At 37.5% G+C, this 23,155-nt stretch overlaps 1 protein-coding gene and 1 pseudogene across 3 annotated transcripts in view; one reads left to right on the top strand and one right to left on the bottom strand.

Annotated features, from left to right (window-relative positions):
* The window catches only part of PIK3CB (phosphatidylinositol-4,5-bisphosphate 3-kinase catalytic subunit beta), a 179,187-nt gene that overhangs the window by 27,421 nt on the left and 128,611 nt on the right, over window positions 1-23,155 (bottom strand). For all 3 annotated transcript variants that reach the window (NM_001206047.2, XM_024988896.2, XM_059884087.1), the window contains 4 exons: window positions 20,656-20,844; window positions 14,094-14,215; window positions 11,084-11,227; window positions 8,822-8,921 (listed from right to left, as the gene is read on the bottom strand). In NM_001206047.2, the coding sequence (NP_001192976.1) occupies window positions 8,822-8,921; window positions 11,084-11,227; window positions 14,094-14,215; window positions 20,656-20,844 (555 nt within the window). The remainder of the gene's footprint in view (window positions 1-8,821; window positions 8,922-11,083; window positions 11,228-14,093; window positions 14,216-20,655; window positions 20,845-23,155) is intronic.
* Window positions 4,553-7,505, top strand: LOC101902141 (activating signal cointegrator 1 complex subunit 1-like; annotated as a pseudogene).

Raw genomic sequence — 23,155 nt, 5'->3', positions numbered from 1 at the left:
GCAACAAACATGAACACTATGGTTTGCATTTCCATGAACAGATTTATTTTACACCATGTTTTCATTTCTGAATTTTGCTTCTATACAAAGAAACCACTAAGACTCTATAGGGAAGTGAATTCAGCATGTTGTTTCTACAGACAGGCTGAGGGCTTGCTCACAGGAAACTGGAAAGGTTCTATGTAGTTGGAAGATAAAATCAAGATTGCTGAAGCCTGCCAAGTTAGCCATCTGTCAAAACCACAGACAGCCCATTTCTCAACAATTTCAGGAGCTGTACAAACACTTCTGAGAACGGAACTAGCTGAAAAGTGGACTATGCAAATAAGAACTTTTTGTAGTATTTCAAATTTTAATTTCTTCCACATTTGTACAGTTGCAAATGTTCAGGGCCTATAGATAATTATGTTGATACACATTTCCTGGAACAGTGTTCTGAATAGCCACATGGCCATTAACCAAATACTTTTAAGTGTTTCAACACCTTGTCACACTGTAAGTTTACAGTGATAACAAGAATTGCCATGTAAAGGGTACAATCTTCCCCTGACTGTTCATTAGTATGAAAGAGTAAGAATAATGTGATCCGACATATGCCATATTTTTGGTGTTGTAAAAATCAAACTGGGGTTCTCAGAGAAACAAGAAAATGCCCAGTGTAGTTTGATCATATGAATGAGTCCAAAGAAGTAGGGACTTTATCAAGGTGCGGGGGAATGGTGGTGTCTTAATTGACTTTGTGAAAAGCTGAATTTTATTATTCATGCAATGAAAATTACTGCAGGGATTTTGAAAAGGGAATTATTGTTGTTTAGTCGCTAAGTCGTGTTCAACTCTTTAGTAACCCCATGGAGTATAGCGTGCCGGACTCCTCTGTCCATGGGATATCCCAGGCAACAATACGGGAATGGGTTGCCATTTCCTTCTCCAGGGGATCTTCTGCACCCAGGGATTGAACCCATATCTCTTGTACTGATACATGGATTCTATACCTCTGAGCCAGCAGGGAAACCCTGAACAGAAGGTTAGGAGTTGGGAAACAAATGGCGTTCAAGTGAGAGATTTTAGAAAAGGTAAAAAGGGAGAGGAGTCTTTGCCACAAGGAAAATACAATGTAGTATCAAAAAACATAGTCTGGGAGAGCATATTTAATACTACATAAAATGTCAGTTACGTGAGGTGAATATACTACTTTCAGTTTACATTACCTAGATGAAACTTGGACTGCAAGGAGATCCAACCTGTCCATCCTTTAGGATGGACAGGTCTTGAGTGTTCATTGGACAGTCTTGAGTGTTCATTGGAAGGACTGATGTTGAAGCTGAAACTCCAATACTTTGGCCACCTGATGCGAAGAGCTGACTCATTTGAAAAGACCCTGATGCTGGGAAAGATTGAGGGCAGGAGGAGAAGGGGACGACAGAGGATGAAATGGTTGGATGGCATCACCAACTCAATGGACATGAGTTTGAGTAAACTCTGGGAGCTGGTGATGTACAGGGAGGCATGCTGTACTGGAATGCTGCGGTTCATGTGGTCGCAAAGAGTAGGACACAACTGAGTGACTGAACTGAACTGAGATGAAACTACCCTGCTAATATTTACAGCTTACATACTGTAATAATTACAATCACATACTGCTTATGGTCTAAATTTATACAACAGCATTAAGTAGTAAACCTTCAGGACTCATTTTTCTAACATGGACTCATATACATAGAAAAACTGAAAAGTTGATAAATCCCCCGATACTTTCATCAACATCAAATGACGCCTGTGAACTCTACAGTATCAACCAAGCTGAAACTGACTTTACCCAAAGAGACTGTGGCCTTTTGCCACAGTAACTACACACTGGGAGAAAGGAAATAATCAGGCTTTTCAGGGATTTTTGGACACTGTCTCTAAAATGGCACTAATGCAAAGTGACTCAAAACGTCACTGACATTCACCAAACCAAGGGGGGGCTTATGGAGGTCAAGTTAACAAAAGAGTTTTAGCATAGATCTTTCTTGCAAAGGGCACAGTTAGTTCCAAATACATCTTGTGGTTATTTATGTAGTTCCAGAATGTATAACTGAAACAGATAATACTCAGAAGCTGGCAGAATTCCCATGTTGGTTCCCTGATCTCTGGAGTGAGGGCTACTATGGTCGGAAAGGCTGGGTGGAAGTTATTACAACTGTTTCTACCTAGTGTTAGTCGCTCAGTCATGCCCGACTCTTTGCGAGCCCATGGACTGCAGCCCACCAGGCTCCTCTGTCCATGAGATTTTCCAGGCAAGGATACTCGAATGGCTTGCTATTTCCTTCTCCAGGGGATCGTCCCTACCCAGGGAATGAACCTGGGTCTCCTGCACTGCAGGCAGATTCTTTACCGACTGAGCTACAAGGGAAACCCATTTCTACCTAAGAAAACAGTAAATACATTCCTGGAATAACTGTATAGGTTAGTGTTATCATCAAGGACTTGAAAGATGCAAGGTGGTGATTCCCATCACATCCTCATTCATCCTGCCTACTTGGCCAATGCAAAAGATAGATGACTCTTAGAGAATTACAGGGGATTGTTACCGCCTTAACCAGGTGGTATATACCAGAGGCAGTTTCACTGCATAAATAAAGTAACTTATCTCCTGGTATCTGGTATGCAACTACTGATTAGACAAATGCTTTATTTTCCACACGTGTCAATAAGGACCACCATAAGCAATCTGCTTAAGTTAGCAATGCCAACAATACACTTCCATTGTCCTAACTCAGGAGTATATTAACTCTCCAGCTCTATGTCATAGTTCATTTGAAGGAATCCTGATCGACTTTCCCTTCAATAAGATATCATGCTGGTCCATTACAGTGATAACATTATGCTGACTGAACCCAGTGAGTAACATGCAGCAACTTCTCTGGACTTAAATTTGTATTTCAGAAAGTGGGAAATAAATTCAGCAAAAAATTTGAGGCCTTCAAACTCAGTGAAATTTCTAGAGCTCAAAGAGTGTAGAGCATGTCAAGATGTCCCTTCTAAGGTAAAAAATAATCTGGTGCTCAGGACCCTCTTTACAAGCAAAATAAGGCACAACCTAGTGAACCTCTTTGGATTTTGGAGACAACATATTCCTCTTGTACCTTGGCCTATGCATTGAGTGATCCAGCACCTGAAAAGGTGCAGGTTTTGAATGAAGTCCAGAACAAGAGAAGGCTCTGCAGCAAGCCCAAACTGCCACACACGTTGTGGCCACATGATCCAACAGACCTAATGGAGCTTGAACGGCCTTTGGCAGGCTCAGAGAGCTGAACCATAGCACAAGTCCTTAGGATTTGGCAGAGAAACAAAACCTACCATCCCCTGCTGACAGCTACTCTCTTTTTGAGAAATAGCTCTTCGAGTTTGCTTCTAGGTTTGAGAGGAGAGTGAATGTAATCATGCAACCTGAGCTGCGTGTCAAGAACCAGGTTTTATCTAACCCAGCACACATAAAAATGGGCGAGCACAGTGGCACTTCATGATCCAGTGAAAGTGGTTATATATAAGACTGTGGTCATGTATGGATGTGAGAGTTGGACTGTGAAGAAGTCTGAGCGCCGAAGAATTGATGCTTTTGAACTGTGGTGTTGGAGAAGACTCTTGAGAGTCCCTTGGACTGCAAGGAGATCAGCCCTGGGATTTCTTTGGAAGGAATGATGCTAAAGCTGAAACTCCAGTACTTTGGTCACCTCATGCGAAGAGTTGACTCATCGGAAAAGACTGATGCTGGGAGGAATTAGGGGCAGGAGGAGAAGGGGACAGCAGAGGATGAGATGGCTGGATGGCATCACTGAGTCGATGGACGTGAGTCTGAGTGAACTCCAGGAGTTGGTGTTGGACAGGGAGGCCTGGCGTGCTGCGATTCATGGGGTGGCAAAGAGTCGGACACGACTGAGCGACTGATCTGATCTGAGCCCAATCTGGCCCTGAAGGCTCAAGTTACATGAAGGAGTAGCCGACATATCCATGATTTCCCACTCCTGTTACACTATCTTCCTTCTCCTAGCCTACAACATGGCCTCATGGGAAGTTCTTTATGATGAATAGATACAGAGAGAGAAGACTTAATCATGGTTTACAGATGACTGGATTACAATACGTAGGCAGGATACAACTGTGGTACGACAGCCACTTTCAGGAATATATCTAAAGGACAGCAGTGAAGGGAAATACTCCCAGTGTGCAGAACTTTGAAAAGTGTACCTGGCTGTTCATTTTATTTTGAAGGTGAAATGGCCATGTGTGCAATTCATGAGCTGTGACCAAATTTCCAAATTTGCTGGCATATTGAGTGCAGCACTTTCACAGCATCATCTTTTATCATTTGAAATAGCTCAGCTGGAATTCCATCACATGCATTAGCTTTGTTCATAGTGATGCTTCCTACCTATTCTATCGAATATAAAATACTTGATGGCAGCAACATAGCTAATGTGGCTTCAGATCACCAATACCTAACACAAACCCTGGCATATAGCAGGTTCTGAATAAGTATATATTAAGTCATTTTTTAAAAAACTTCTGCCTCTTACACGCCCTCTGCGGCAGGCTCCAGTTCCTCCTCCTCCTTTCTCCACTTCACTAGTCCCTTCAGGCCTGTATAAAGATCCACATAATCATGGAAGTTCTGCGTCCACAGCTTATAAAAATTGGTGGACGGGTTTATAGGAAGAATCCCATCCAAGAACAGACTTATCAACATGAAAAAGAAGATGATGACTATTACCAAGGTCTCGTGGAGTGTTCAGAAGAGCCCTGTGAAACCTACGAGGTGGTGCAGACCCCACAAGGTTTCCGATGTACCGTGAAGGCCCCCAGCCTACTCTACAAGCATATTGTTGGAAAGAGAGGGGACACTAGAAAGAAACTAGAAGTGGAGACCAAAACTTCTATTAGCATTCCTAAGCCTGGACAAGAAGGAGAAATTGTAATCACTGGTCAGCATCGAAGTGGTGTAATTTCAGCCTGAACTCGGATTGATGTTCTTCTGGTCACTTTTAGAAGAAAGCAGCCCTTCACTCACTTCCTTGCCTTTTTCCTCAATGAAGCTGAAGTTCAGGAACGATTTCTGAAATTCCAGGAGGAAGTACTGGAGAAGTGCTCCATGGATCATGGGGTTGATAGCAGCATTTTCCAGAATCCTAAAAAGCTTCACCTAACTATTGGGATGTTGGTGCTTTTGAGTGAGCAAGAGATCCAGCAGACATGTGAGATGCTACAGCAGTGTAAAGAGGAATTCATTGATGACATTTCAGGGGGCAAACCCCTGGAAGTAGAGATGTCAGGGATAGAATACATGAATGATGATCCTGGCATGGTGGATGTTCTTTATGCCAAAGTCCATATGAAAGATGGCTCCAACAGGCTGCAGGAATTGGTTGATCGAGTGCTGGAACGTTTTCAGGCATCTGGACTAATAGTGAAAGAGTGGAATAGTGTGAAACTCCATGCTACAGTCATGAATACTCTGTTCAGGAAAGACCCCAATGCTATTTGAAAACTTCTACTTTGGTACCCTAAAGCTCAATTCAATTCACATCTCTCAGAGGTTCACAGTGGACAGCTTTGGAAACTATGCCTCCTGTGGACAGACTGACTTCTCCTGAGGTGGATCTTGGGAAGCACTGAAGTTAAAATCCTCACAAGGTGCTGAGGGAGAAGTCTCATCACTTTAAGCGCCAAGGAGGGATGTGGGAAACTGGGGATAACTTCCCTGGGCGGCTCCCCGAGGATGCCACAGTGCCTCGTGGTTGTCCACAGTCACCGCAGTCAGCCGGGATGGTTTTGGGCGTGGGGAGAACATGTGCCTGTAACATATGCCTCTTCATCTTTCTCATAATCTACCTCTCTTTCCAAAGCTCTTCTCTGGAAATGTACCTCTGAAGCCCATTGGAGCTCAGACTCATAGTATTTCTTACATACCTACTGATTTTGCCCCAGCCTTTAAACTTTTTTGTATTAATATTAATACTTTAAAAGAATTACAGATGTGTGATCTTATTAATCTCTCCACCTAGATAAAATATCAACAAATTCTAGAAGGTTTGTATTTTTCCCTTCCTCTTACACTCTAATTTTTAATCAGTACCCAGAATTTCTTTTTCATTGTGGTAAAAAAACACAGAACATAAACTTTAGTCTTAAACCACTTAAAAGTGTACAGTTCAGTGATGTTAATTATATTCATCTTGTGAAATATCTCCAGAACCTTTTCGTCTTGCAAATCTGAAACTCTGGACTCATTAAAAAACTCTTCTTTTCCCCCTGCCCCCCAGCAACCACCATTTTACTTTCTACTCCTATGCATTTGACTACCTTGTATAAGTGGAATCATACACTGTTCATCTTTTTGTGACTGGCTTATTCTCCTTAACATAATGCCCTCAGGGTTTATCAATGTGTAGCATGTTACAGGACTTCCTTCCTTGGTAAGAATGAGTAATATTCCACTGGATGATACAGTCATCCCTCAGTTTCTTTGGTTCCAGGACCTCCCTCTGTATCTGTGGATTCTCAAGTCCCTTATATAAAATGGTATAGTATTTGCATATAACTTATACATACCATCCTGGATACTTTAAATCATTTCTAAATTACTTATAATGACCAAATACAATGCCATGTAAATAGTTGCCAGCACACAGTAAGTTCAAGTTTTCCTTTCTGTAACTTTCTGAATATTTTTGGTCCACAGTTGACTGACTCCACAGATGTGGGATCCATGGATGTGTTGAGGGCTGATTGTACCGCATTTTGTTTATCCAGTCTTTCATCGATGGACACTTAGGTTCCTTCCACCTTTTGGCTGTTGTGAATAATGCCCTATGAACGTCAGTGTACCAATATCTGAGACCCTGCTTTCAGTTCCTTTACTACTTAGAACTTTAACTTAAGCAAAATAACTGGTAAAGGTTTCAACCTCTTACTTTGATCTGTCCTTTTTCTTCTGAAGTTGGTCCCTTTTGTGCTGTCTCAGTTCCTGTCTCTTCACCCTACCCCAGCCCTTGCCTTCCCATACCACTGACGGAGCTGCAGTATTTGGCTCTTTTCTGTTTACTTCCCAGGGCAGCAGCAATTGAAATGGTGATATCAGCAGGACTGTGCAGTTTCCCAGGAGAATGTCAGCAACAGAAGGCACTCCTTTGCTGCAGACCGGCAGAGGGTGGGGGCTCTTCTGCTCAGCCCCACCCGTCAGCCCTGCCACTTTCTCTGCTAGGGAGCCCCAGCCTCACTGTCACCTCTCATCCCTGCCCCCCTACAGCTTTCCTCCCTCCGTGGCCTCTGTCTTTCCTTCACCACTTAGTCTCATCCTGATTATTATTTTCTGTTTGAGAAGTCTGATTCTGAACCCCATGTGTTAATAAGGCCACTAACTGGTTAAGACTGTATGTAACACTCAGATTTGTTACCCTTGTAACAGCACAAATCATTTGTGAATAAATGGATTTCTAAAGTGAAAAAAAAAAAAAAACTTCTAGTGGTAGGCTAGATAACATTCAATTCATGAAAAATTATTGCTAAAGAACAAGAGCATGTCATTGCTATCTGTCAATGAACAATTTCAGCATGAAGAAGCTAATACAGGGCTGCTTCCCTTGATGGCAGAAATGCTCTCATTTCATCCTTTAGGGCACCAAGAAGCCACCAACAATCAAGCCTGGGCCATGGTTATGCATCTCATTTGGACGAAAGCTCTTGAAAAACCATTGCTATTTGCAATTACTTAGCTGTATGAGTCAAGACTATCTCCAAAACAAAAATACACAAATAACTGAATACTGAGACAACTGTCAACAATAACCCTTGATGGAATTCTGTATTCAGTAAAACAGCATCTGTTTATTGGCTTATGTTTTACTTTAGCTTCAAAGATACATTTATACTGAAAAAATGAAATTGTTCTCTATTTTATTTTGATTTAAAAAAGAGGACTATTGCTAAAAAGTGTGAAAACTCCCAGTATAATAATAAAAAAAAAGAGATTTAGTTTTATAGTTGGACAGAACTAAGTCTGAAACTTATTCTTTTACTTAATAACTGTGAACTTTTAGGCAACTTATTTAATCTCTTAAAACCTTGTTTTTCACCTTGTCAAATCCAGGCAGTATCAGTGCCTACTGTGGCACATTATTAGGAGAGTAAAATAGCATACTTAAAACACTTATTTTGGTTCCTGGCATATAGTAAGCATTTAATATCTGATCTATTAAAAATGACTAATACCTCATTATCTGCAATGATTAGAAAATGAAGACCTAGGAAGAAAATGACAGAATATGAGAGATATTTCATGCCTGAAATATCACAGTTTCAGGCATGTATACACAGTTTGAAAAAGCAGCTTGAGTATATTGAATTCTAGAAGTTATAACACCTACGAACTAAGGTGTCAAAATATGTCAATCTAAAACAAATGACAGAGCATATGAATCATATACACTATTCTTATTGGAAAGAGTATCTCAGTGGTATGAAAAAACAGAGTCTAAAGATTTCACAACAGTTACCATCAAACCCATTGTTAAGCATGTCTAAATAGGTATTTGCTACTAAAAGTTAAGTCATGGTACTAATACTATGAGGAATCCTAATTTTTCAAATAGCATTCTATAACATTCTGCTAAATTTGCCAAAACTTAATTTCTAAGCTTACATTGTTTATTTAAAAAATGTATTAATTGAATTTAGATATGGAAATCTCTTATGAAACAATGTGATGGGAGAAATAGCATATGACACAACTTATCATATATCATGTGGCAAAGTGAACATGAAGATTAAAGCAAGCTGATACCTGCTTAGAAAGCGCCTTCATGTGACCTACGCTTCCCCGGCAGTACGCTTCAAGGATAACACCAAATTGTACTGAAACAGCAGGAATGTGTACTTCAGATCTGCAAAAAGGTAACAGTAAAGATTTATCAAATACTTCAGGTCCCCAAATGAAAATACTTTTTAATGAAATTAACTGATGATGCTTATCAAAGAAAGGAAGATCATATCACATATACAGTCACTGGTTGGATGCTAAACTTTTAATTCTTTAAACACTGTAGTTTGAAAAGAAATGTGATATTAACATTAGTTAATGGTTTATTCCATGAAATCTGAAGTTTTTACATCTTGTTTTTTGGAGTGAAATGATAATATTACCAATTTATAGACAATTAAGATGATGGTGATTGCAGCCATGAAATTAAAAGACACTTAGTCCTTGGAAGGAAAGCTATGACCCGCCTACATAGCATATTAAAAAGCAGAGACATAACTTTGCCAAAAAAGGTCCATCTAGTCAAGGCTATGGTTTTTCCAGTAGTCATGTATGGATGTGAGAGTTGGACTGTGAAGAAAGCTGAGAGCTGAAGAATTGATGCTTTTGAAGTGTGGTGTTGGAGAAGACTCCTAAGAGTCCCATGGACTGCAAGGAGTCCCATGGACTGCAAGGAGATCCAACCAGTCCATTCTAAAGGAGATCAGTCCTGGGATTTCTTTGGAAGGAATGATGCTGAAGCTGAAACTCAGTACTTTGGCCACCTCATGCGAAGAGTTGACTCATTGGAAAAGACTCTGATGCTGGGAGGGATTGGGGGCAGAAGGAAAAGGGGACGACAGAGCATGAGATGGCTGGATGGCATCACCGACTCGATGGACGTGAGTCCGAGTGAACTCTGGGAGTTGGTGATGGACAGGGAGGCCTGGCGTGCTGCGATACATGGGGTTGCAAAGAGTCGGACACAACTGAGCGACTGAACTGAACTGAACTGAAGATGAAATAGATCTGACTCATATCACACAATTAACAAATCTCTCAATTGACTTCTATTTGATATTTTTTCTCATTTAAAGAATGGTAAACACATTTGAAAGGAAGGAATAGCTTACTCTGTTATTCATTTGAGGATTTAAAAATAAGAAGATTGAACTAGATGAGAAAGAAGGTAAGTTAAAACGTTAATAATAAAGAAATCAAGATTCATAACTATAACCCCTAAAATTACATCAAAATACTATACAGCTTATTTTCTTTAAGAAGCTAAGCCGAAGAGGAGAAAAGTTATCTTTCTGTTACTGATTAGCTTCAAAAACACGAAGTCCAGGTGGAAAAAAATCACAAATGTCTGAGTAGAGTCAGAAACAAAGAACTGACAATTTTCCTAGGAAACAAAAGATCTTTAGCTCTCTTTCTCAATTTTACTCCCATATAAACTGGTTTACTAACACTGATATATTTCTGAAAATGACCTTGTCAATAAAGAAGCTAAAAATAAAGTTGCTGATATAGGAAAACCTAAAATCTTTTGTGTGTGTGTGTGTGTGTGTGTGTGTGTGTGTGTGTATACATACATAATTTTATTTATTTTTTGGCTGCCTTGGGTCTATGTTGCTGGATGGGCTTTTCTCCAGTTGTGGTGCATTGGTTTCTCATTGTGGTGGCTTCCTTTGTTTCAGACCTCGAGTTCTAGGGCACACGCACTTCAGTAGCTGCTACTCCCAGGCTCTACAGCACAGGCTCAATAACTATAGTGTACGGGTTTAGTTGCTCCACGGTGTGTCGGATCTTCTTCTATCAGGGACTGAACCTGTGTCTCTTTCGTTGGCAGGTGGATTCTTTACCTCTGAGCCACCAGGGAATTCCTAAAATCTTTACTTACGCAATAGTAGCAATGATGATACAACTATCCACAACCTTTTGTAGGAATAAGTAAGTCTATTTCTTAATCCAAATATGTCAACACAGTAAGTATACTTTACTGGAAAACAGCAATACTTATAACCATCAGTAGTAGTAATAAAAATTACTATGATGAAAAGTTATTAATTACAGTTAAAAATCAAGGAGGCATAGAGGGACACTTATTTATCTGAGTTACATTGCCAAGTCATGAAAATTGAGAATCTGGGTATTGAGAAATAGGAGAAGACACCAGGAAAGCATAAATGTTATGGATGACTCAGAAACAAAGCAGCTGGACTGTTCTGCTAAACGTCCTATATTATGTTGATTAATACTCACAAAAGCATATAGTGGACTCAATTTGAAATATAAAAGACTTACCTGAGGTGCCAAAATAAAAACTGCCCTATCCTCCGATTAGCAAGTGCTCTTTCTAGTAGGAATCTAGACAAGGCACAATCAAGAAAAGGCTCATATTTTAAAACTTGCACCAACTGTAAAAGATATTGAGAGAGTTCTTCATCACTGAAAGAAACAAAACACAGAGTAAGTCACTCAACAATCAGAGCTGGAAAAAGACCCCTCTTACTTATAAAACTTCAAATACTAACTTTGAAACAGTGGTTCTTTTGGGTCAAGCCTGTTGCATGCTTATATTCACTTTCATGACTATAATAACACAAAATAAGCTGAGGATTTCGGTGGACAGAAGAGTATATGAAAAGGAGCAAAGAACAGCTATATGGGGCACTTTGAGTAAGTTAACGAGGTTGATACAAATGATGACTGTATTTACAATCAGCCCAGAGTTATAATAAAAATAGTTTTCTGATCATGCTGAAGAAGTTTACATACTCACTCAATCAGTTTTTTTAAATACAAATTCCATCAGTACTTCAGCAACTTAATTTTCCTTTCCTATCAAAGGGTTAAGTAATTTTTGATCCCAGATAATGAACGAACAATTAAAATTTTCAAATACTTTGAAGAATAAAGAGTACATTTATAAGTTGGAAGGACTCAAGGAATTAACAAAACACTATAATTAAATGAGCTGAATTAATTAAGATTGTGTCTCTCTATTTTGTATCTATCTCCAAACCATTCACATGTAAACAGTCTCATTAGAGGCAATTCCTGTAGTCAGGTTAAGATATGTTATCTCAAGGCCTCTACTTGGTGACTAGTCTTGGACAATAAACGGTTAAGAATGTAGTCTAAATCAGATGTGGAACCTAAATCTAGAACATCATTCATCTGAAAAAAAAAACAAAAAAACCTCACAAGCAGAAAATTTAACAGAGGAAGACACATTAGAATTACCTATATGGAACATGAGATCACAGCAATCTCTGCCTAGGGGTCAATATATTTGAAAACAACAATTGGCTCATTCCAAGGAGGTGGCAGGTAGCCTGCCCCTCAGGTATCCAATGCAAACTTAGGGAGGCTGAGGAACAATGGGGAGCCTCATTTATAAAAACTATCTATACAACAATTTTAAGCTTACTGTAAAATCCATGCCCATTATAAAACGATAAATAGTGTGACAGAAGTATAGAAGGGGCTTCCTCTTTCCTAATACTTAAAAAGACGTCTCATAAACATACCTGAAAAAATATTTTGTATAATTTGCTTTGAATATCACACAATTTAAAACATAAATGATTTATTTTAAAAAGAAAAAAAAATCACTATATCCTTAATTTTCTGAGAAGTTTTGCTTTTTAAATAATCATACAGAGACTTCCCTGGTGGTCCAGTGGTTAAGATTCTGGACTGCCAATGCAGGAGGTGCAGGTCTGACCCTTGGTCTGAGAACTAAGATCCCACATGCTGTGCGTCACAGCCAAAAGAAAAAAAAAAAAAAAAGCAAACCATACAGTATAACCCCTCCTTTTGAGGCTAGAAGGAAAATGGAAAAAATTTTAAATGCTCATTGTCTGAGATTGTCTCAGAAATGATATTTTATCAAATAAATCCCACAGATTCTCACACATGTATTACCCTAAAGGGACTATACAAACATGTTCACTGCATTGTTAATAATGGGAAATTTTGAGAAATCTAAAATGGTCTTCAATAGAGAAATGGAGAAATGTAATAAATATCTATGACAGAATATTACACACTAGTGGAAGGAATAAACTACATTTATACATAACAGGAGAAGACTACCCTCAAAAACATAATGTTTGATAAAGGAAAAAAAAACTATGTAAAACAATATATATGTGACAAGACACATTTATGTAATTTTTAAATGTACAATATTACCTCATACCTATACTGTATAGATATATAAAACTGATAAAAACAGAAAAATGATGTATAGAAAATACACACCAAATTTGTGTTAACAGTTGTCTCTGAGAAGTGAAAGTAATCAGGACTAAATAAGCAAACTATGAAGACTCTAACTGTAATGTTAATTGCTTAAAAAATACTTAAAAGTAAAAACTTTAAAAATACAAATTAAGAAATTAATATTTCTTAGTTCTGGGTAGTGGACAGAAAAGAGTTAATAGAATAGCAAGCAAGATTGCTATCCTTTGAAAAAGTAAGCATACAAGGTTAGCCCTTGGCTGGCATCTGGGAATGTAGACAGGGAAGGCTTCTCACCACCCTAACAAATAAGACTAGGTCACTGCTTAAACTGTTCTGCAAACAGTACTGCTTATGCCCAACACCCATTTTCATTCTGGGAGTCTAGGATGTGGGAATATGCTAAACAGAGGTACTTAAATGACTAGGTCTTAATAAAAATCAAACTAATGAACAAACAAACTACAACCAAGTCTCTAACAAGCTTTCTGGTAGATAGTATTCAGGCATGCTGTCACGAATTGTTGCTGGGGGAATTAAGTGTAGTCAGTGTGACTCCTTTTGGAAAGAACTCTTAGAAGCATCTCTCTGGTTTCCTCTGGATTCTGCCCCATGAATTTTTCCTTTGCCAATTCTGCTCTGTATTCTTTTGCTATAATAAATCTTAGCCAAGAGTCATGGAACTGGAGAGTGATCTTGGGGACCACCAGAAGCAGTTTTTGATTGTTTTTTTGTTATAGAGAGGGGACTTCCCTAATGGTTCAGTGGTTAAGATACCATGTTTCCACTGCAGGGGTGTGGGTTTAATCCTTGGTCAGGGATCTAAGATACTATACGCCATGTGGTATGGCCAAAAAGAAAAACATCTGTATCGTGTGTGTATGTGTGTGTGTTGGATAGGAGAGACTTGAGAGTATGAGAGAATAATAGGGAGGAAGAGAACAAATGCTTTGAACGGAATCATTCCTAGCCTGTTCCTTTCTTACAGAACATTCAAGCAGATCTCAACTTCTCTTCTCACCCACAAGTTATTCCTTGACCCCAAAAAGCCTCCTGCAGGAGATACCTCATCTGTTGCAGGCAGCCCACAGCATATTCTCGCACATACTGATCTGGATAGTTGAAATCTAGAAGCTCAAGGGCCTCCCGGGGGGGCAGTTTAGGCCAAATCTGAAGCAGTGCTTGAAGCTGTTTAAAAGTTGAAAGGAAAAAAAAGATTACTTTTCTCTCCTATAACTTCTGAACCACTTATCCGTTTTTTCTTGGTACACAGGAACAGAGATGGTCAAAAGAAAGGAGAAGTATACGTGCAATTACTAAGGCCTCAAACATCTATTATTGCTAATACAGGTTAACAAAAGATGGTCTCTGCTGAGGTATTCTATAGGTAAGCAGGCAAAAAAGTGATTATATACTTAGCTAGAAGTAGAATGATACACTGAATATATGAATTCTACAATCATTAACCATTAAATTTTTTTTTAAAAAAGGAAATAAAGGCAGGGCAAGAGGAGAGGAGAAGGTGAGAGGAAGGGGAGGAGAGAGAAATGACTAAGAAATACTTAAAGGCCTTTGAGGGAGACTAAAGAGGGAGGGATGTATGTATACCTATAGCTGATTCACCTTGTTGTACAGAAATCAACACAACACTGTAAAGCAAATATCCTCCAATTAAAAATAAATTTTTTTAAAAAGAAATACTTAAAAAAATAAAATAAAAAATAAAAAGAAATACTTAAAATTCAAATTACAAATATAAGCTGAAAAAGTACATTAATATATCAACATAAAATTATCTTGAGAGAGTTTAACAGAGTTTATATCTATCAGTTTATAAAACTTTATTGACTAGAATACATTTAAATCCTTTAAATCATAGTAAGTTACCCACAGGAAATAAACAGTACCTAGTTTATTAAATACAGCCAGTTTCCCACTTACAGATGCCACTTAGAAATTATCAAGACATAGGATAAGAAAGCATCCCATGGGGGGATGACTTGGGATTACCCATGAAGGTTGGGTTCAGATGGACATGGAAACCTAAGTTCCAGAAAACCCAAATTTCTAGAAAGGATTTCATCTGCCTCCCAACAGAATGAGTGAGACTCATCAGAGTTGATTTCCTTTTATGAAGGGCTGATATTGGAAAGAGTCCCTTCCTCTTCATGATTTTGGTATCTTTATAGCTTACATTCTTATTGCAGAAGGGAAGTGGGAAGAATAGTGGTTATGGAGGAGAATGAAACACTTTTTTGACAATTATGAGTTGTGGCTGTCCACAGCTCAACCCTATCTGACAAAGTCTTATTCCTTAATTTCTGTCGCTGGGTTTTCTTAGGTATTACTTAAACAGCACTGACATCAAGATCAAGGAAGAAGCACAAAATGTATGCAAGACCAGAGATACAAGAATACGGCAAATAGATGGCAATGGCTGAAGGCTTCTCTCAATTGCATGTTCAGCCTCAAAGTCGTGTTGCAGGAGGTGGCCTGTGGAACCTGCTGTCTGCCTTGTCATTTGTCATTTGAGCATTTGTGAGAAACTTGGGCTTTGACAATTACATAAAAATAATTTAAATTTATTGTTTTAATTATGAAAATTAGAAAACTTCTCATTAATTTCTCAAGTGCCCAAAAAAAGTCAACATCTAAATGAGTAACTAGTAGTTAAGGTATTTTCTCATACAAAACAAATTTAAAATTTAAGTTAAAGCAAAGAAGCAAAGGAAAGATATAAGCATCTGAATGCAGAGTTTCAAAGAATAGCAAGAAGAGATAAGAAAGCCTTCCTCAGTGATCAATGCAAAGAAACAGAGGAAAACAACAGAATGGGAAAGACTAGAGATCTCTTCAAGAAAATCAGAGATACTAAGGGAATATTTCATGCAAAGATGGGCTCGATAAAGGACAGAAATGGTATGGACCTAACAGAAGCAGAAGATATTAAAGAAGAGATGGCAAGAATACACGGAAGAACTGTACAAAAAAGATCTTCACGACCCAGATAACCACGATGGTGTGATCACTGACCTAGAGCCAGACATCCTGGAATGTCAAGTCAAGTGGGTCTTAGAAAGCATCACTATGAAACAAAGCTAGTGGAAGTGACGGAATTCCAGTTGAGGTCTTTCAAATCCTGAAAGATGATGCTGTGAAAGTGCTGCACTCAATATGCCAGCAAATTTGCAAAACTCAGCAGTGGCCACAGGACTGGAAAAGGTCAGTTTTCATTCCAATCCCAAAGAAAGGCAATGCCAGAGAATGCTCAAACTACCGCATAATTGTACTCATCTCACACGCTAGTAAAGTAATGCTCAAAATTCTCCAAGCCAGGCTTCAGCAATACATGAACTGTGAACTTCCAGATGTTCAAGCTGGTTTTAGAAAAGGCAGAGGAACCAGAGATCAAATTGCCAACATCCGCTGGATCATGGAAAAAGTGGGAGAGTTCCAGAAAAACATCTATTTCTGCTTTCTTGATGATGCCAAAGCCTTTGACTCTGTGGATCACAATCAACTGTGGAAAATTCTGAAAGGATGGGAATACCAGACCACCTGATCTGCCTCTTGAGAAATTTGTATGCAGGTCAGGAAGCAACAGTTAGAACTGGACATGGAACAACAGACTGGTTCCAAATAGGAAAAGGGCTATGTCAAGGGTGTATACTGTCACCCTGCTTATTTAACTTATATACAGAGTACATCATGAGAAACGCTGAGCTGGAAGAAACACAAGCTGGAATCAAGATTGCTGGGAGAAATATCAATAACCTCAGATATGCAGATGACACCACCCTTATGGCAGAAAATGAAGAGGAACTAAAAAGCCTCTTGATGATAGTGAAAGAGGAGAGTGAAAAAGTTGGCTTAAAGCTCAACATTCAGAAAATGAAGATCATGGCATCTGGTCCCATCACTTCATGGGAAATAGATGGGGAAACAGTGGAAACAGTGGCAGACTTTATTTTTTGGGGCTCCAAAATCACTGCAGATGGTGACTGCAGCCATGAAATTCAAAGACGCTTACTCCTTGGAAGGAAAGTTATGACCGACCTAGACAGCATATTGAAAAGCAGAGACATTACTTTGCCAACAAAGGTTCGTCTAGTCAAGGCTATGGTTTTTCCTGTGGTCATGTATGGATGTGAGAGTTGGACTGTGAAGAAGGCTGAGCGCCAAAGAACTGATGCTTTTGAAGTGTGGTGTTGGAGAAGACTCTTGAGAGTCCCTTGGACTACAAGGAGATCCAACCAGTCCATTCTGAAGGAGATCAGCCCTGGGATTTCTTTGCAATGAATGATGCTAAAGCTGAAACTCCAATACTTTGGCCACCTCAAGCGAAGAGTTGACTCACTGGAAAAGACTCTGATGCTGGGAGGGATTGGGGGCAGGAGGAGAAGGGGACGACAGAGGATGAGATGGCTGGATGGCATCACTGACTCGATGGACGTGAGTTTGAGTGAACTCTAGGAGTTGGTGATGGAAAGGGAGGCCTGGTGTGCTGCGATTCATAGGGTTGCAAAGAGTCAGACACGACTGAGCAACTGAAATGAACTCAACTGAATGATAATTTATAAAAAATTAACTTTAAATTGCTTTGCATTAGAAAAAATAACCCTTTTGAGTAAATTTTAGAGGTTGATTACATTACTATTATTAATATACATTTACATAAATTACTAACTTGGATATGAAATGTGATATTCTGCAATTTACATAATAAATTATATCAAACTTATTCAACAAATAGAGTGAAATGTTAATTTTTACATTTTAACTTTTGCCTTAAATCTTGATTCAATTATTCTTAAACTACTGAAGAAAATGATTACCTCTTATACTTGTTCTTTTAATGTATACAGTACATGCATGCATACAGTACATAGGCAGACTTACATACACTTACCTGTGGTATCGAAATCCCATGGGGATAGGGCTATTAAGGGAAAATTATGTAAAAATGCTCCTCAGGAGTGTAATAATGAAAAAAGATTGAGGAATACTGGTTTAATGATATGAAACGCCTACCTAATCCCAGGTTTTATCACACAATTCCTCCAAAACTCTAATGGACCAGTACTCCTTATATAGGTAAGGGGGATCGTTTTCTAAGGAACTGACACAATAGTTTAAAAAAACTCCTAGCATCCCCAGTTAACACATGGAATACACTGCTCCACAAACACAATACTGGGATAGATAATGTTATATAATAACAGAGGTTCAACTGGTATTGAAAATAGCCCTACTACTAAAAAGTAATTCTTTTAGTATGTTAGTTATAATTATTAAATTGAAATATAAACATTAAATTACAAACACTCATCACTTCAGTTTAATGAAAGCTATGGAAGCAAATAGGGAAGGCAAATCTGACTTAGCCAAATAAATAGTGAAATTAGTGTCACTATTTTCACTGTTTTTCACTATAAATAGTGCAATTAACATGTAATTAATTGCTCATCTCCTGCAGAGACAACTGAATTAATTTCACTATTTATATGGCTATTGAAATCCCTTCTGCAGTATGCTAAAAGAATACTTTCCTGTGGATTAATGGGAGGCTAATCTTTTATAGAATTTTCACCCATGGCTTATACCTTCAGAATCACAGTACAAATCTGCACCAGGTTCTGACTCTCTACTTCTCTTAGGCAGTCAATTTTTAAAAAATTTTTATTTATTCACTTATTTATTTTTGACTGCACTGGGTCTTAGTTGCTGCACAAGTACTTTCTCTAGTTTCGGCGAGCAGGGGCTACTCTCTAGTTGTAGGGCATGGGCTCTAGGGCATGTGAGCTTCAGTACTTAACGACTCGCAGGCACTAGAGAGCACAGGCTCAGTAGCTATGAATGGGCTCAGCTGACCCATGGCATGTAGAATCTTGCCGGCCCAGGTATCAAACCCATGTCCCCTACATCATCAGGTGGATTCTTAACCACTTGAACACTAGGGAAGTTTAGTAATCAATTTATTGAAAATATGGTTTATATTCTCTACCAGTTCAGTGTAACTGGCAATGGTATAGGACTGGGGAGGTGCCAAAACACACTATTTTTTATTCTGTTGCTCTTCCTTTCTAGACTACTAAAAGGGTGGCTTAGGATCATGAGATTCATGTCTTCCTGTACTTGCTTATACATGTTTAGGTTTTTCTATTAGAGTATCCAGTTACACTACTGACTTTTTCTACACAATGGAGGAAATTAACTTGTATCTGAAAACAACAAATTTCAGATTCACTCATGGAAATGAGACAAGTATACTAAACTCTTCAGTATAAAAATCTGTGTCCCTGGGTTTCAAATAAAAAAATACTAAGCTTGGACTCTCTTACTCTACTTTCTTACAGATAAAATACAAAACCTCTTTTTCAGATAACTTAGAGTATAGTAAGAATTTTTTTTCTATTCTAATCTATACAAAATAATAAAATGATGCATTTCTTGGCTAGGCACTTAGAAATGAATGCCATTCATGAGAAGTAGGCAAATGTGCCAACCAAAAAATTCTTATATCTTACATTCAACCATTATGGGCATTCACAGAAAACTAACCTTGAATTTAAAGAAATAACTGGTTAGATGACAACTATATCGGAATAATTAAAATCTAGCTTTAAAAAAAAGATATCCTGACAAAAATAGCTCCTTTTCAAAGTAAGTAATGGTCATATGGCCTAACTGTATAAACAGTTCAAATAAGGCACATCATATAATTTTGTAACATGATTCCAAAAAAAAACTGTTAGACACTAGGAATAAACTCAAAAGAAATCCTTTCTAAACTTAATTTGAGAAATAAAACAATAAAGTAAAGATTTTAAAAATACAAGATTAAAAGAAATATGTATTTCTCAACTAAATTTAACTCATTATAGATTTAACAAAACAAGAAAAAATTTTAAAGACCAACTGAATTTAAGTAAGTAAGGTGAATAAATGCAGTTCTCTTAATATACCAAATGTATTCATTCTGATTAAAAAATCATTTCAAGAAATTTTCTGGAGAACATTGATAACCAAATGAATTTCGTAATGCCACTGTTTTTTCATACGTTCTTAAAAACAAAATCAAGTAGCTAAAATTTGGTGGCTTCTTCTGTACCCGAATTTTTTTCCCCTTTTCTCTATACTGCATAAAGGCAAATGTCATCAACACTGCCCAACTTTAAATAAATAATAAAGTGATGTTTTATATCATTTATGATATAAAATGTTAACTTCTAAAAATAGAGGTTAATTTCAAACAATACATATGCATTTTAGACATTCATTGCAAAGGGTCTTAAGATGAAAACCTACAAGTTCATTGATAAAGCTGGTAAAAGTAACCCAGGATCTACCATATGCTGGTAGAAATTATGGATGATTATTCCAAGACCTAAGTTTTCATTATCTTTAGTAAAGGACATAGAAAACCTATTCAGAATTTGGGATTTTGAAATCTTAAAACTTTCTGGACTACCATTTAGATCAGAAGGTCTAAGAGTTTAAAACCTATAAACTTCTACAGAAAATTATACAACCTACAGAAACATACCTTTGTAGGAAAGGACAATTTACAGGAAATCAATAAAGTAATATAACCACCAAATGGAGTTACAAAAATGATCTCTTGTTACCTGAGCAACATCCTCAAGTTTATTCCACTTGATCGACAGCAGCAATTTCGGCAACGCGTGTGGGAAATTCTCTCTGCAGTCTTGTCGCAAAGTCCAAATAAGATCCATTTCATTCTCACACAGTTGAGACAAAGGATCCCTGTCCAAGATTTCTTTCAGTACAGCAAGAAACTTCTTTCCACCTCGACTCTAAGAGAGCAAAATTACTCGTTAGAAAACTAAATCGTGTAAACATCGCAAAGAGTCGGACACGACTGAGCGACTGAACTGAACTGAAACCTTGAACACAGGGGTTAGGGGCACCAACTCCCAAGCAGTAGAAAATCCCTAAATCCGTGCATTTAACCAAACCACGAATAATGTGGTACTGTAGAATGTGTATATTAAAAAAAATTCACTTGATCTGCACAGCTCAAACCCGTGATGTTCAAGGGTTAATTATACCAGGAATTTTTAAAATAATTAATGAACTTTAAAATGTGAGATACTAACAATCTAATTCATTAAAAACTTGGAGCTTCCATTAAAAGTTTTATTAAGCTGAGTATTAAATTTGTAAACTAAAGATGAAGGAAAAATTATTTTTAGTTTTTTAAAAGAAAGAATTAAAAAGAATCCTCTTTTAAAGTCCATGTACAAACACTAGGTGGCAGAATTGCAATTTGGATTAAAAAGAAGTCATATTTGAACTGAGTTTCTCATCTTTTGAAATTTTTAATTGCTATAAAAAAAAAAACAACAAAATCAAAGATGAACCAAATATATGAAGTTTTTTTAGAAAAAAGTAATGGGTGCCTTCTTAGCTCTGAGGCACTAAACCATTTAGATTAAGAATTGAATCTTGGCTAAAATCAAACATTAAAAAAAAATCAGTTATCCCATTTTCTTTCCTAATCCTTTTAAGAATATATTAAAATAAAGAAAATGGACCACTCTGTTTATTCAATCCAGACTCTGAATTAAGACTAACATGAAAGAAAGAGATACAAAATTTCCCAAATATAAAGAAAAACTATAAAATTTAGGCAAAAATGTATCTCCGTTACCCCACCCCCTCAAAAAATCTACAGAACTATCTGATAAAACTGTGTAAGGAGTTATTAATATATTCTATTACTATGCTATTTGGTACTCGAAATTACTTTAGCTGGGATTTCATATCAACATTAAACTGAATAAATCAAACTACTAACTTTCTAAAGTACTGAGATTCAAAATAGTATATGTATATGTTAAAAAGAATTAGGATAACATAATTGCCCATAGAGAAAATCTGAAACAGTCAACCAAACCACCATTGGAACCAAAAAGCAATTACACCAAGTGTGGGATACAAGGTTAATACATAAAAGTAAATCATCTTCTTATGTATTAGCAATACACAAGTGGAATTTGAAATTAAACAACACAATACCATTTACATTATTACCCCAAAATAAGTCAACAGGTATAAAGTTAACAAATTAAATACAAGATCTATATACAGAAAACTACAGAACTCTGATGAAAGCTATCAAAGAATTAAATAAATGGAGTTATATTCTATGTTCATGGATAAGAAGACTCAATACTGTCAGTTTTCCTCAACTTAATATCAATAGATTCAATTCAAACCCAATTAAAATCTCAGTAAGCTATTATGTGGCTATCAAAAAACTGATTCTAAAGTTTATATGGAAAGGCAAAAGACTCAGAAGAGTCAACACGTTATCAAAGAAGAAAGAACAAGGTTAAGGTCAACATGACCCTTAGGGTCAACATGACTTAGGTAAAAATAAATGTGAAATGCAAAACTATAAAACTCCTAGAAGAAAACAGGAGAAAATCTAAATGACCTTGGGTTTGGTGATAACTTTAAACATATAACACCAAATGCATGATCCATCACTCAAAAGAATTGATAAGCTAAATTTCCATGAAATTTTAAATTATCTGCTCTCCAAAAGAAGCTGTCAATGGAATGAAAACACAATCCACAGACTGGGGGAAAATATGTGCACATATCTTAAAATAAAGGACTGGTATCCAAAGTATACAAAGAACTCTTAAAACTCAACAGCAAGAAAACAAACAATAGACAAGAATACAGATCAAAGACCTGAACAGATACCTCATCAAATAATAAATGCAGATGGTAAAATATATACATATATATAAGGAAATCAGTTCTGAATATTTATTGGAAGGACTGATGCTGAAGCTGAAACTCCAGTACTTTGGCCACCTGATGCAAAGAACTGACGAACTGGCAAAGACCCTGATGCTAGGAAAGATTGAAGGCAGGAGGAGAAGGGGACGACAGAGAATGGTTGGATGGCATCAACGACTCTATAGATATCAGTTTGAGCAAGCTCCAGGTGTTGAAGATGGACCAGGAAGCCCGGTGTGCTGCAGTCCATGGGGTCACGAAGAGTCAGACACAACTGAGAGACTGAACTGAACTGATATATGAAAAGATGTTTAACATCACATGTCAACATGGAAATGAAAATTAAAGCAA

Source organism: Bos taurus, chromosome 1 (genome assembly GCF_002263795.3).
Source record: "Bos taurus isolate L1 Dominette 01449 registration number 42190680 breed Hereford chromosome 1, ARS-UCD2.0, whole genome shotgun sequence".
In the NCBI taxonomy this organism is placed as follows: Eukaryota; Metazoa; Chordata; class Mammalia; order Artiodactyla; family Bovidae; genus Bos; species Bos taurus.
This window is presented reverse-complemented; position numbering and strand designations above follow the sequence as displayed.